The following is a 16,424-nucleotide window of genomic DNA, read 5'->3' on the forward strand; positions in this document are numbered from 1 at the left end:
AAAGGGAATTTCCCCCTTAATTCCCAACTGTATCTTGTTTGCTACATTGCCTTCTATATATAAAATTAGAGAAGCAGTCATAAGATGTAAAATCATCAACAGTATATTCTTCAAGTACTGAATTAGATACCATAAATTAGTGGCTATCTTAGTAAACTGTTAAGAATTATACTCTGTGGCTAAGAATTTGTTTTCATTTTTTCTTCAGATTTCCACTCAAAATATTCTTTCTGCTATTAATCACCCCATTGGTAACCACCATTTTCTTCCCCACCCTCACCATTAGCATTTCCCCTACATGGCTGTTCTAATTTCCCATTTAAGATCTGTAAAATTAATGCTCTTTGCCTTGGTATTTACCAGAGTCTGTTTGACTAAGAGAGCCAGTAGTGTTGGATTTCCTCAGAGGCCCCACAACGACATGCGTGTTTAAGTCTTTAGTTTGTGATTAAAGTGTGAATCCATTCCTCGATTAATTCTATGAACTTGAAATTATGTATGTTTGATTTATATAAAATGAAGACAATGTAAAAGACTGATAGAATTTGAACAACAGATGTATATTATTTTCAGTATAATGTGATTAATAAAAATAATTTGATTTACAAAGTTATGTCACCTAATTTGGAGCTCTTGTTTCAGTTTTCAGTTTATACCAAACCATATACTCTACCTGAAGTTTTTTTTTGTACATTCAGCAGTGTTTACACAATATGTACAAATTATGCCTTGTGCTTTGTTAAATTAATTTGGTCCCACCTATCGGGAAGCCGACAGGATCTTTATTAAAGGTTGCATAGACGTGCTTCCTACAGTTGTATAGATTGGTTTAATCTTTTTCAGTGCTGGTGCTGGACGAACTGGCTGTTACATTGTGATTGACATCATGCTGGACATGGCTGAAAGAGAGGGTGTTGTTGACATCTACAACTGTGTCAAAGCCTTAAGATCGCGTCGTATCAATATGGTCCAAACAGAGGTATGTTGATTGTAATTTACCTCTAGTAGGAGATTATTTTAGCATTTTCCAACCTTTTCAAACAAAGAGCTGTTTCTTTAACATAGAATTCATGTTAGCTCATCAAACTAATATTAGTATTTTTATTATAATTGTTTTTTTTGCTATTATTTCCATGTAAAGAAAATTCTCTGTATTTTTTACCTTTGATAACAGAGAAGTTTTATTTAAATGATTATTTTCTTTTTCTTTCTTTTGATAGGAACAGTACATTTTTATTCATGATGCCATTTTAGAAGCCTGCTTATGTGGAGAAACTGCCATACCTGTCTGTGAATTTAAAGCTGCATATTTTGATATGATTAGAATAGATTCCCAGACTAACTCGTCACATCTCAAAGATGAATTTCAGGTATTTGCTATTTCTAGGGACTCTTTTATGAGCAACTTATTTCAATTTGTTCTGGGCATGATTAGTTCTTCCAAGGAAGGTCTTTCAAGTCAAATTTATAACCTTTGACCCAATTTTAAGTATAATGTAATACCTGTCTCTTTCTTGGTAGGTATTATGGAGTCACTTTTGTATTAATGAGCTCATATCTGCTACCTCATGAAGAGTAAATGACTTCAGACTCAGGAACGGGTATAGGACAATTTATCATAAAAGTCAAGTTTAGCGGTGATTTGTGTATATTTACAACTTTTTTTTTTATTCAGTCTAATGCATTTTGGCCTCTGTGTCACTCAAAATGTGAGATCAAGCACATGAATAATAATAGCTGAATTAGTTCCAAGCATTGTTTCTAAAAACCTCAAATGTTTATACTGCCCTTAAAACATCCATGGAAGTATGAGACTGATGTTAGAAGTACCTCTGGAAACTTATTACTTTGATTCTTTACCTACTTGTTCTTAGTAGTGTTCCACAGCTTGTCTCTATACATGGCATGCCAGATGTTCTTGTAAATGATAGCTTCCAATTTTGATGTTGGGTCATTATCATGGGAACTTTTGATTACATTATATTTGGTTAGGCAGGTATCTAAGGGAAGAAAAAGCTTCCCTTTTCCTTTTAAAAAGAGGCACATTTTGTACTGCATATATTTTTTTCTTTGTCACTTTTCAGGCTTCATTAGCTTTAACTACAAAGTCTATCGAGCCATCATAGCTGAAAATGCCATTGCTTTGTACAAATCCTTCACTTTCTACTTGGCCTCCTAAATACTTGATGAATCTGTGTTGTGCTATTAAATGGGTCACTGTCTTTTAATCTGGTTCACTTTTCTTCTTAGACCTTGAATTCAGTTACCCCTCGTCTACAAGCTGAAGACTGCAGTATAGCATGCCTGCCAAGGAACCATGACAAGAACCGTTTCATGGACATGTTGCCACCTGACAGATGTCTGCCTTTTTTAATTACGATTGATGGGGAGAGTAGTAACTACATCAATGCTGCTCTTATGGATGTAAGTGACTGCTCTCTTTGTTAGTGTAGAGTGCCATAAAAATCCATGTAATTCAGTGAACTCTGGCTAGTTTTCTTTTCAAGATAATTAAAATGGCCTATGAAGAAAAATTGGAAACTTCTATTGAAATACAAATTTGGGGGGGGGGGAATGATTTCTAATTCCTCTACAAGGATTCTTAGAAACTATAAGATTTAGGCTTTATTGTAAATTTGGAGCTTGATTGTCAATTATTATATTCTGAACAGGAAATATCTTCAGGTGAGATTTTCTTAATCGTAATTATTTTCAGAAAAGATAATCATGCTTATATATTTTAAATACAGCTAAGAAAGAACTTTTAAAATCACAGAATGCCATATCTTTCTGAAATTATATTTATTTGGGAAAATTGTATCTCTGACATTTAATGTTCCAGTAATTTAGAACTAACGATTTACTGACCATTCGTTAATAGCGACTATTTATAAATAACTAGGTAAGACATAGAAGATAACATGTTAATACATCAATCATAACAGAAGAACTGACTTGCCCCACCCACACCAACCTTCATAAGCTGTAGATGCAAAAGCATTCCTCAGCACATTAGCAATCCATAGACGGAACAACATGGAATAAGAGTTTTAGATTGTCTTTGGCCACCTTACTTTGGTTACCATGGAGAAACAGCAAGAAGACTATCAAGGTTCAGAATCCTTTTAAACAGTTCTATCACCTTCTTTTGTAAACATTTCTAGTTTTTGCCTTCTAGCTCTTGGAGCTTTTAGAAGAGATCAATTCTTTGTGTCTAATGAAGCTTTCTAAGTTGTTGCTCCTACTGTGTTTTTTCATAATTATCTTCTGATAACTGACCTAGGAAAAACCCACACTCTACTTCTCAGACTAGTTCGTTACCCAGTCGCTTTGCTCTCTTTGATGCTGCAGAGCAGGAGAATCTAAAGGCAAGCTCAAGTGGAATGTTTCCATCCTTGCTGTGACCAGAGTTTTGCTTAGACATTATTTATTTTCACTGAAATCATATTGGATTCTTTTTTTTTCTTTTCCAAGTGAGAGGAGGGGAAATAGAAAGTCAGACTCCGCATGTACCTGGGATCCACCCAGCTACCCTCATCTGGGGCTGATGCTCTGCCCATCTGAGGCCATGCTCGTAACAAAGCTGCTTTAGCACCTGAGGCAGAGGCTCCATAGAGCCATCCTTGGCACCCAGGCCAGTGTGCTCGAACACATTGAATCATGGCTGCAGGAAGGGAAGAAGAAAGAAATAAGAAATCTTTAGCTCTTCCATAGCATCTCTTTTTCATCCATCTTCCAATCCCTGTGACTCAAAAAAATGAGTGAACAGCTATCGGCCTCCTTTGACATACCTTTCCTTGAGGCAGATATTTCATTGGAAGGAAAGCTTGCTGCTTTCTTCTGTGCCTTTCTCATGAGATTTCATACTGTTTTAGGTGGCACTTGCTCCAGCTGCAGGTGGAACTTTGTACGGTGTTGAGGTCATTTAGAAGCAGCCAGATAGTCACCGTCTACTCACATGTATCCCGCATTCCCCCATGAAGTGCAAGGCCGTGTGTAGCAGCATTTCCAAAATCATAGCAGGATCCATGAAGTTCAAGGATCAGTTTCTGCACTGATGTTAAGACCCTTAAAGGACTTAAGGAGTAGTATGATATAAACAAGTTAGGGGATAACTAGTAATTTTTATTAGCATTAGGGAAATTATCTCAGGTAACTAGTTATTTTTTTACAAATCCTTAGTTTAAGCTTTTACATAGACATATACTTGGCTATTAGAACACCAATCTGCAGAACAAGAGATTGATTGCCAGGCCAGATGAGCACTGCTGTTGTTTCCCTCCTTCTGGAAAGAGATACTGTATTGTGTCCTATGAAGGGTCACTTGGCAAGCAAGGATCCAGTTCCTCTCAGGTGGAGCAAAGGTGTGCATTCATTGGTTTTATTTTTTGGTACTTGAAAACTCTTAAGTGATTAAAATTATAATTATGTTTTTGATATACACTGAAAATGCCCAGAAAACTAAGGAAAGTGGGTTTTATAAGATTACAGCATGTGCTCATGATATCATGTGACAGATGGCACATGAGCTTGAGGCATAGATGTTGTTGTGTTTTTCTTGTTGTTTTTAATTTGGAGTGGAGGAGAACCAAACAGTTACATATATTACCATTGATAAATGATTAGTAGAGCAAATTAGTACACACAACATACGCACCAGGGGAATTTTATACCTACTTTGCATTCAGTCCCTCGAGCTGATTACTTTTGGAAACTGAAACCACCTGATAGGTACCTCATGGAGGATCTTAACATCAGGAAGTTCTTTAGTTTCTTCTTTTCTATTTGTCCTGTATTTACTTTTCTCAATAGACTAAAACTTAAATTCTCAACTTAATTTTCTATTGAGACATCAAAGTCTTACCTTTGATTGACGTATTACTAGTTCCAGTATATTCCATTGGTTCAAATCTTGTCCCAGGTTAATGGCTCTGGGTTGCTTTTGTAAACTTATACACCACTTAGTAATGTAGTGAGAAAATATTTTATACCACCCTAGGTAGAAAAAAAATGTCTTATGCCTTGTACACCTTCATCTCCATGGGAAGCTGGTCCTGCGTTGAAGTGTATTGACTCTACTTCTACAAGTGATCAGCGTTTTAAGCTCTTATGCTTCTCCATCTACCTTGTTTCTTCACAGAGCTACAGGCAGCCAGCTGCTTTCATCGTCACTCAATACCCTCTGCCAAACACTGTGAAGGACTTCTGGAGATTAGTGTATGACTACGGCTGTACTTCCATTGTAATGTTAAACGAAGTCGACTTGTCCCAGGTTAATGGCTCTGGGTTGCTTCTGTAATTTTATACACAGCTTAATAATGTAGTGAGAAAATGTTGTATACCACCCTAGTTAGAAAAAAAAATCATGTTCTTTTCTTTCAAAACATTCATCTTCTAGGGCTGCCCTCAGTACTGGCCGGAAGAAGGGACACTGCGATACGGCCCCATTCAAGTAGAATGTATGTCTTGCTCAATGGATTGTGATGTGATAAACCGGATTTTTAGGATATGCAATCTAACAAGAGTAAGTCATTATTTAATCATTCTTACTGCACTGATCCCGAATAGGTGGATCATAACCGAGATAGGGCATAATTCCAATTAGACAACATGGAGAGTAAGATTAATAAGCATTACATAATCATTTGCAAAGCTAGTAATTGTCTTATACCTCAGTACTAGAACAAAAAGCACTCCAAAAGCCGGAAAGCAGAAATGCTGGAAGCTAAGTTTTCTGGTTAAATGCTAGACTAATGTATTTCCTCTACAAATCTAGATTCAGACGCACTGGCTTAACTGAGTTTGATTGTCTGCTGGGCTCTGGAGCACGTGTAGGTCTGTCTCCAGGTTGTCTGCGTGTTTCATTAGTATTGACATCCAGCTCAGAAGAGGCATGCAGTTATAAAATAATAATACTATAATAATAATAATGACAGAGAAGAAGCTTTTCCTCAGGAGAAAAGGCTGTGTTGGATAAGCCACTGTAGAAGGGTTCCCTGGCACCGTTCCAAGTCTTGTGTCTAAAGGAGAATCCCAGGCATAAAGGAAAAGGTAAATCACAGACATCACTGATTCTCCTCCTGCCTGCAGTTGTAGCTTTCCAAATGTCCCTACAGTTCCCTCTGCCCAGAACTGTGGATAGAACAAGTGCTGCTGCCACTGTGTGCCCTTTCCTAGGAGCAGAGTGGCACCTGTGTCCCTAGGCAGTCCTTCTCTTCCTGATTACTCATGTGCTTTGTGCTAAAAGACAAATTAGGTTCGGGGTCTCGACTTCAAAAAAACAAAAAGAATTAATTAAAAAAAAAAACACTTAGAATTTTATAACCAAATAACAAGCAGAATTTAAAAAGAAAACATTTGTTAACTTCCGTGAAATTACTCTTTTTTTTTTTAAGAGAAAGATTGCTCTGTTTTGGGGTTTTTTTTTAGAGCAGCAGCTCTATATGTCTATTATTTTAATTGCATGATTAGGACTCTCATATTTCAGTGTATTTCATATAAAAATGGCTGCATACGATTCTGGTTAATAGTCTATATGTATATAACTATAAACAGAGGATAAAATTCTATCCATTTCTATTGCTCATTTTAGTAGGGAAAAAGATAACTTCAATCATGTCATAATGTTCATGCATATCTTAGATGTTAATTTAAATGAAATCTCATTATGTCTGCACATCTGTTACATTATGGTGTTAGTAATATTTTAGCTGAGAAACCGTAGCTGCTAAACTAAGAAAGTAAGGCTTATCTGTTAATTGAGCTGCTTATATGAAAAATATTTTAGGAACAGGAACTGAAATCAGTGTTCCTTTTTTTTTTGGTCAGCATGTTTGTTTGTTTAGTCTTTTCTATATTTGGTATTCTGGTCCTTATTAGTACAGGATTTTATTTTTCTGTTTTGTATTTCATTATTTAATATCATTAACTTCAACAAACATTTAGTTGCATCAAATATGCACCAACCAAAGTTGGGGGTTATACTAGGCAGGTCCTTGTCTTACCAAAAGATGCATGAGCCCTTGCCTTATGAAGCTTCAGATCTGATGCCTTATGATATGGTTAACTCGAGTATTGCATATTCTTTCAATATAATTTTATTTGAGGGTTTAATGTTTCAATTCATTCATTCAGCAATTCTCTTCTTCTGAAAATATTTTTCTAGCATCAAGTGGTACAGAGTATAAGGAAAAAGGGAGAGATTTCCTTATCCTTAAAGAATTTATACTTTATCAGGGAAGACAAATATTAAACAACTAATTAAACTATTTATTTATTTACAAAGATGAGTAATTTTATTGAAAAAGTACAGAATTCAAAGTGTTTGGGTGACCAGAGAAGACTTCTTTGAGGCCGTGCTATTTTAAACCAAAATTTGAAGAATCAATAGAAGCTCGTTGAGGGTGGGATCACCAACTGTCCTGGTTTCCACAGGATAGAGAGGCTTTCAGGACATGGGAGTTTTAGTGCTAAGACCGGAACAGTTTCAGGCAAAACCAACACAAGTTGATCACTGTTTGGCATTGCGGACAAGAGCAAGAAAGTAATGTTCAAGACAAAAGGGAATGTATGTGTAAAGTTCCCTTGGCAAGAAATTACTTTTTCTTTTAAGAAATTACTTGATAAATGAATGTTTCTGGAACTTAAACGGTGTGTTTAAGTAAAGGCAAAATTAAGGAAGAAGGTGGAGCCATATCCTGTAAGGATTTTTAAGCCATGAGAGTAATTTGAATTTTATGCCAAGATCATTTGGATCCCATTAAAGTAGAAGAGTGACAAGATCAAATGTGCATTTCAAAATAATCATGATGTCTGCAGTAAGAATGATTTGGAAGGGGATCAAAGTTTATTCACAGAGATCAACTAGGAGGTAATTATCATAACCCGTGGAAGGCAGTGCAATGTCAGTGATGAGAAAGGAGAGATGACTTTGAAAGTTACTTAAGAGCATAAACATGGGAATTGATTATTGATAGAGGATAGGAGGGAGAAGCTTGTATGAAGGATAATTGTCATGTTCCTTGCTTCTGTAACTTAGAATGTTTCTGCACAGGCATGTACATATTTAGGACTTACAGATTCGATCCGATGTAAATATCATTTATAGCATGGTGTCAATTGGTGTGACTCTGGCTATTTAGTATCAGAACAATTTCTAGTCCTTGCTTACATGAAAACATACGTTTTCCTCTACAGCCTCAGGAAGGTTATCTGATGGTACAGCAGTTTCAGTATCTAGGATGGGCTTCTCATCGAGAAGTGCCTGGCTCCAAACGGTCATTTTTGAAACTGATACTGCAGGTGGAAAAATGGCAGGAGGAGTGCGAGGAAGGGGAAGGCCGGACGATCATCCACTGCCTGTGAGTGTGGCAGCCGGCCCGGGCAGGGCGCTGCGGACCTGGCTCCCTCATGAGCCTTCACGGGTTCCATGCTAAAGAGTACCTGACTCACAGCTTCCCTACTTGCATAGATCTTCCTGTCTCGTGATTCCATAATTAGTCACTAACTTTAATAATCATGTTTTTAAAAGTTGATTATTACCATATTTCCCCAATGTATAAGACGCTCCCATGTATAAGATGCACCTTAATTTGGGGGCTCAAAATTTGAAAAAGAAAAAAGTATTACATAAAGTTATTGAACTCAAGTTTTCTTCATCATAAAATATATACAACTCCCCATCACTGTCAAAACTCCCATCCATTAGCTTGTCCTCATCTGTTTCTGATGACAAATCACTGTCTTCATATATAGCCTCGTCCTTAGTTCCATCTATGGCATTTGAAATGCCACACTTCTTAAATGCAAGAAAATATTTATAACCACTGTATAAGATGCACCTAGTTTTTAGACCCCAATTTTTTTGAAAAAAATATGCATCTTACACATGGGGAAATACAGTACATAGTTTTGATATGATTTAAACTCTTTTGAACAGTATTCTGAACCACTTTTCTGATTTACACAGTTTGCATATCTGTCAAAAGCTCATTGTATCTAGGTTGGCAATTTATACTTTACAGCAGTGGTCCCCAACCCCGGGCCACAGACCGGTACCGGTCCGTGGGCCATTTGGTACCGGTCCGCAGAGAAAAAATAAATAACTTACATTATTTCCGTTTTATTTATATTTAAGTCTGAATGATGTTTTATTTTTTAAAAATGACCAGATTCCCTCTGTTACATCCGTCTAAGACTCATTCTTGACGCTTGTCTCGGTCACGTGATACATTTATCCGTCCCACCCTAAAGGCCGGTCCGTGAAAATATTTTCTGACATTAAACCGGTCCGTGCCCCAAAAAAGGTTGGGGACCACTGCTTTACAGCATATTTTAAGCATAAGCTACTGAACTAACGTCTTCCTCAAGTGTCCTTTCCCTCTGCCTTGTACACATACATGCACAACATATGAAACAAAATTAAGACACAAATGAAAAAATTAAAAAGCTAAAGCTTTCTTTTCCAAACAAATATCTTTGTGTGACCTGTGCTCACTAAAATCTTTAATCTAAAATGCCTTTGCTTTTGTTGGTTTTAGAAATGGTGGTGGACGAAGCGGCATGTTCTGTGCTATAGGCATTGTTGTTGAGATGGTGAAGCGGCAGAACGTTGTCGATGTGTTCCATGCGGTCAAGACACTGAGGAACAGTAAGCCCAACATGGTGGAGGCCCCGGTGAGTCGGAGTCCTAGAGGGAGATGGGAGCATAGAGATTAGTCAGTCATTTACCTGCTTGTGATTTGATTTCATGCGCACATTGGGAATCAGACGTCTAAATGAGTCTTTGTGGGACTTTCTTGCCTAATTGAGAACTTGCTGAGCATCACATATCACATAAACAGAAAATGAAGGAAAAAAAACTATTTTTACTAAATTTGGAAAATGTATAGGATTATTTTTTTGATACAGGCAGTAAACTTTTGCTACAATAAAGTTTAATGAATGGTTTTATAATAAAAATAAAGTTGCTTCTATGCTTTATTCTTATTTTTATTTCTTAAAGCATATTGAGTTAACTGATAAAACTAATCTAAGGGATATACTTGGAAATTACATCAAAACTTTAGACACTCAATGTTTTTAAAAAGCAACTGATATTTATTGTAGTCATTATTTATAACTCTTTATTTCTGGTCGAATTATACATTTTTAACTGTCATAATTGACAATTTTGGGCTTTCATGAAAAATTATAGAGCATAGTTCACATGATGCTATCTGAATTTGTCAGGGCTCATAAAGTCAGTACATAGCTTACAATGTACGAGCAGAAAGGTGTGTGTACGTGAGCATATATCTGGATGAAGCTGTATGAAGAATAAGAAAGAGGTAAATTTCTCTAACACATTTCACTTCTGAAGAGAGCTCTCTGTGGGTTACACATATGTACATGGTGGGATAAAGTCAGGAGCAGCTGTGTAGTTTATGCTCACAGAACCGTAAGCCAGAAAAACCAAGGCATCACTGTTGTTTGCCCTACATTATCAAGATGATCAGATAACTCAAATGAGCAATTCAATCAACTTTTAAGTATTTTCACCGCTTCCTGCCCATGGATCGTTCACACAAGAGGTGCATTGTTTCCTGAGACAAAATCTGAAGAGTTACATTCATACTCTTTCACTTTCAAGAGTGATAACAGACTTTTCCCCTTTTCTAAGTCCTCCAGCCCCTCCACTGCCCTTCATTTCTTCGGTTTTTACAGTTGTCCAGACAAGGCGATGTTGGTTTGGACTGGGGTGTTGGCACTGGAGCCAGAGAAAGGGAAAGGGGTGTGAGGGATTTTTAGGTAGAACTCCCAAGTCATCTTAAAAAGTGGATGAGTTAGTGGTTATGTCTTTAAACTCATTGCAGTCTGAAGATTTTTCTACGTAAACTCCACCTCTATCAGATTAGGTCTTCTTAGAAACATCAGTGGAGTCATTTCTGAGCTCAGAATTCAAATTTTACCTTCAAATTGTACTGATACTCCACCTTTACTTTAAGAGGAAAATTTCTCTGGATAAATTCTGCCATTCTAAAACCTTCCAAAGAGTTACTACTTACCCTTAATTCAGGTCCCAGAAATCCTGACAGGACTCCTCACCCTCAATTTCTGTTTCATCAGGGTTAATTATTAGTCCAATGTGCTACTGACTTGTACTGACAAGTTGGGTAAGGAAATTTAGAGTGGAAACCAAATTGCTAGAGACTGATTAAAAAGACATAACTGCTTTCAAGCAGTTTTTGGTTCTGCAATGCACTTGCCACAGTGGTAAGTGAATTTAAATTGTGTCTACTTTATAATTAGGGTAGGATTGACAAAGACCTCTTGGGAAAAGTTTTTATTACCCTAGTTTATTGCTGAAGACACCTGGAAGTTAGCTTTAGAAATAATATGAGTTTTACATTATTCTTTAATTTAGCTGGAATTTTATCTACTTGGATTAAATTGAAAAGTTTTCAGTGAGTTACATTATATGAAAGTCATAATTTGCAATACAGTGTGAATTTTCAAATTCTAAATAATTAACACATAAATGGACTTTGAGGAAAGGCAGTTTAAACTCAAATGATATTGCTGACAAAATTATTTTATATATATAAATAAATTTTCAATTATAAATAAGCTGTCAAAACAAAAATGGTCAAGTTTTAAGAATTTGGAATTATAAAGTGGCATTTGAAATGACTGGCTTTTTTCGGCTAAGGAAACATATCTGAAGTGTGAAGAAGAATATTTGCATATATTCAGTGTGCCATCATTTATAATATAAGTAAAAAAAATGCAATCTAATAGTCAAACAATCCATCTGTTAGACTTTTTTGTAGTATTAGAAAAGGTGTTATGGGAAAAGGTTACATATTGTTACACAAAAGAAAAGAAAATGCAAAATTATATCCTGAAATATATGTATGCAACCATATTTATTCTAAAGCAATTTTTATTTCAACCATTCATGAAAAGGACTAAACTAAACCAAGGCTGTATTTTAACAATTTTGTTTTCTGATGATAAAATTATAGAAAATCTTTTTATGATTCCTTATATTTTCTTATATTGGAAAAAATTTCTGTCATGATCAGGTATTATTATTACAATCAACTTTAAAAATACAGAAGGTTTTGCCTGACCAGGCGGTGGCACAGAGGATGGAGCGTCAGACTTGGATGCAGAGGACCCAGGATTGAAACCCCGAGGCCGCCGGCTTGAGCGCGGGCTCATCTGGTTTGAGCATAGCTCACCAGCTTGAGCCCAGGGTTGCTGGCTTAAGCAAGGGGTTACTTGGTCTGCTGTAGCCCCCCCCCCCCCCGGTCAGGGCACATATGAGAGCAATCAATGAACAACTAAAGTGCCACAGTGAAGAATTGATGCTTCTTGTTTTTCTCCCTTCCTATCTGTCCCTATTTGTCCATCTCTCTGTCTCTCTGTCTCTGTCACAAAAAAAAAAAAAAAAAAATACAGGAGGTTTTTAAAAATTTGATAGAAAATATAAGGCAAAGACATAATATCTTTATACATCAAATCTCTTCTTCTTAACAGCAATTATTAGACTCAAATGCAAAAATGTATATTCCTAGATATTCAACCTATACATGGAAAAAATAACTTGTAATTGTTAAATAATCTCAATTGTCTTTCTAAGTATTCATTTGGTAGCTATTACTGACCATTAAGTCTCCTTTTTCTTAACTTTGCACAACCCTTTTGTGTTAACATCTTTCAGGAGCAGTACCGTTTCTGCTATGATGTAGCTTTGGAGTACCTGGAATCGTCTTAGTTGGGTGAGACTGCAGCATCCACACAGAAACCTGTTCATCTGTCGAGCCAGCAGCTGTTGTACCTGCTACACCTGTGCAGAGAGATTTTAATGTGGGGGGTGGGAGACTTTTACATTTGAGAAGTAAAAGTATTTTTCTTATGAAGTTGTGTATCTTAATAAAAAGGACTCAATTAGTTTCTATGACTGTATGAAAGCATCAACATTTCGTGCCACATAAACTATATTTAATAAGAATCAGATTCAATAAGAATTTATCAGTGTTTGTACAGTGAATATGCAGCCTTCTCTCCTGGTTTTGGTAGAACAGCCACCATATGTTGCATGAATTAATACTTTCTACGTGGTGTTTTCCTCCCTTTTATAGATAAAAGATGTTAAATCTTTAAAGGAAGAAGAAAGAAAAGCTGTGCAAATTCATAGTAAAGTTCATTTTTTATATGTTTCAAGTGTAGCAGATCTCTATATAAATATATAAATATATATAACTGGCTTATTTTCTTTTAATGTGCAATGATGGCTGGATCATTTAAAGTTCTTTTTAGAAAAAAAAAAAAAAACATAAGCCAAAGACTCAAGTGTAAATATGTCTATATGGAGAAAACACATTATATTTATTGGTTACTGACATTCCTTTTTTGATGGCTAAAATACTACCACCACACAATCATTTTTTTCTTCTGAAGCTTTTCCTTTCACTAAAATCGATTGTAAACGATTTTTGTAGATTATTTTTTGTATGTTTTAGTGTAAGTAGAGGATAAACTTTTTATTCATAAACCAGGAAGCAATGTTCTTTATAGTGATTCTCTTGTGTACATGCTTGTGAATTAAAATGATGTAAAACACCTTGGCAATTGGGTCTTTTAATATAGGACCAAATTAAAACATTTTGCTGAAATTGTATATTTTTCACAATTTCATTAGGTAAATAAATAATGGTTTGGAGATCAAATATGAGAGTTGAACACATTCAAAAGCCTTGCTAATATTGTATGCAGTGTAGAACATAGCCTTTAAGCATCATTTCAATTTTAAAGGAATTGATCTTTTCAGCTTATGGCCAAGCACTGGTCAAGAAAACAAAGTAGCAGCATTTATACTTTCAGGGTCAAGTTTTAGCAAACTATAAACTGTCAAGGTGATAAAATGTTTCTTTTGATGTTTACATGCACAAGCTTTGGGTTCTGACCGTAGAAAAGTGTGAACAAATTAATGCCAGGTTCCTGTTTTGTGCATTGTCACAGGATTCTCCAGGGAATCTTTCTAAATGTGGTCTTGTTCACATGCTCCATGTAGCTGTAACTGCACGTCATCAGCTTGCAGTTTGTTATTGACTAAAGCATTCCAGCATCCTCTTTCTAGATTGCCAGTACATGACATGGTGCTTATAAAGATTTAATTAAAGTAAGAGTGAAATAAAGTTTTTTATAATTATATCAGGTATTGTTTGCATGTCATTTTCTCCTAATTTTCATATCTATACTCCCAATTAAATACCCTATTCTCAATGATACAAGTAGACCACAAAAATTCTATTAGAAGTAAAACTAAAGTCTAAGCACTAATTTCTTTCACTTTAATTTCAAAAATTGAATTTCAAAATGTTCATATTAGTGGAAAAATAAGAGAACAGGGGATTTATATCAGTTGTTTTTTAAGTTTCTAAATTTTATCACTTTCCTTTTATATAGTATGTTTTTCTTTAGTTCTTTCTTAAGGATAATAAACTTGACAAATAGCAATTATTATCCGTATTTTACCAATGAAATTGAATCTGAGAACTTAAATGATTTGTCAACTGATTCAAATCTGAGTCTGATTTAGCAGCTTCCTCTCTGCCTCTAAACACTGAGCTTCCCTGTTGCATGACAGTGAAAATTTTACACTTCATCCTCATTGTTCCTCATTAAATGATTTTCTCATAAAGTACTAACCATTATAGGCATCTTTAAACTCCAGTTGCTGTGTACATTATTAGAACATTTGTGACTTGTATTGGTAAGAATTTAGATACACTTTATCCTTTCCTAAAAGAATATGTTCTATTTAAACATAGGTGCTTTTAAGAAAAAATTTACAAGCTTACCCAAGATTTTTTTACTCAGTGATTTTAATCCTATGGAGGATTCGCCTTTGCTGCATAACCCTGATTTCATTTCTCCTTACATGACTGTGTCTACACAGCACCAAAACCACGATGAATACCACAAAACTCAGATGTCCATGTGGCCTCCAAAATTCAAGCAAAGGACAAGGAGTCCTCTTTCTCTCTAACAGGAAATGAAAATGTCATGGTTGCTTTGTTTGGGCACCAGAGAGCAGTTCATCAGAAGACAGTTGGGAGGGGAGGAGTGCTTAATATATTTTCCTCAAAACCCACATTCAAAAAGTCATACTTTATACCCTTGAAGAGCCCCATGAATAGCTCTATGCCTGGCCATGTCCCACTCAGCTTTGTCCCACTAGGCAGGAAATGTGCTGTTAGAACTTTTAAAAGGTGGCCATGCTTTTCACAGTTAAAGACCTCCTGTCATCATGTCACTTGTTCCTTAAATGGCTGTCATAAACTTGAATTGTATAGATCGCTTTCATATGTTATCACTAGGGAAATGTTGAAAGTGTGTCAGCAAAGACAAACACCTGGGAATTTATGAGTTTTAACGAACTACTCCTGAAAATAACTATTAGCCTTCTAGTCAGAGCAGCCTAGCCTTTTTCTAATATTTAGTCTTTGGAGGGAAAAAGAAAGGTTTTGCATGAATGTGCTTCTGTGTCACAGCCAAATGATCTTTGACATTGAGAGATAAAAAGATACTTTTGCAGAGAGGAGGCATGTTTACCTCTATCACTGTGCTCATTCAATATTCACCTTACTAAGAATCTCTATGGTTGCAGGCACTCATGTAACAAACTTTTTTTTTTTTGTATTTTCCTGAAGTTGGAAACGGGGAGGCAGTCAGACAGACTCCCGCATGTGCCCGACCAGGATCCACCCAGCATGCCCATCAGGGGGCAATGCTCTGTTGCAACCAGAGCCATTCTAGCGCCTGAGGCAGAGGCCAAGGAGCCATCCTCAGCGCCTGGGCCAACTTTGCTCCAATGGAGCCTTGGCTGTGGAAGGGGAAGAGAGACGGAGAGGAAGGAGAGGGGGAGGGGTGGAGAAGCAGATGCGCGCCTCTCCTGTGTGCCCTGGCCAGGAATCGAACCCGGGACTCCTGCACGCCAGGCCAACACTCTACCACTGAGCCAGCCGGCCAGGGCCCTCATGAAACAAACAAGTTAGACATCAACAGCTCTTTCAACTCAAATCTGTTGCCCCAAAATGGTGTAGATATACAAAAAGTTTCCTGGCATCCAGAAAACTTACTAGGCACCCATAAATATTAAAATGCAGGATATAACTTATTGTTTTTATCTCAACTGGAAATATCACCTTTGAGATTTGCCTAAGTATTATAGGGGAATGATAATTTTATATTTGTATTTAATTTTTATGCATTTTAGTAAGATCCCTTTTTAATACCAAAATAGCCAGGAATATATTCCACACCCCACTTTAATATGTTGAATATTTACTCTGTATTTCCACAGACAGAAATGCTACATTCCTAGACTCATTTTAGTGTCTTAACAAACACCCCTATTTAAGATAGGGGCAATC

General features: G+C 36.2%; 1 protein-coding gene across 5 annotated transcripts in view; it reads left to right on the forward strand.

Moving 5' to 3' along the window:
• The window catches only part of PTPRK (protein tyrosine phosphatase receptor type K), a 573,924-nt gene extending 559,725 nt beyond the window's left edge, over window positions 1–14,199 (forward strand). For all 5 annotated transcript variants that reach the window (XM_066373278.1, XM_066373272.1, XM_066373275.1 and 2 more), the window contains 8 exons: window positions 844–979; window positions 1,221–1,370; window positions 2,251–2,424; window positions 5,141–5,272; window positions 5,399–5,524; window positions 8,197–8,360; window positions 9,540–9,675; window positions 12,707–14,199. In XM_066373278.1, the coding sequence (XP_066229375.1) occupies window positions 844–979; window positions 1,221–1,370; window positions 2,251–2,424; window positions 5,141–5,272; window positions 5,399–5,524; window positions 8,197–8,360; window positions 9,540–9,675; window positions 12,707–12,760 (1,072 nt within the window). In that variant the 3' untranslated portion in view covers window positions 12,761–14,199. The remainder of the gene's footprint in view (window positions 1–843; window positions 980–1,220; window positions 1,371–2,250; window positions 2,425–5,140; window positions 5,273–5,398; window positions 5,525–8,196; window positions 8,361–9,539; window positions 9,676–12,706) is intronic.
• The last annotated feature ends 2,225 nt before the right edge of the window (window positions 14,200–16,424 follow it).

This window comes from Saccopteryx leptura, chromosome 3 (assembly GCF_036850995.1).
Source record: "Saccopteryx leptura isolate mSacLep1 chromosome 3, mSacLep1_pri_phased_curated, whole genome shotgun sequence".
Lineage (NCBI taxonomy): Eukaryota > Metazoa > Chordata > Mammalia > Chiroptera > Emballonuridae > Saccopteryx > Saccopteryx leptura.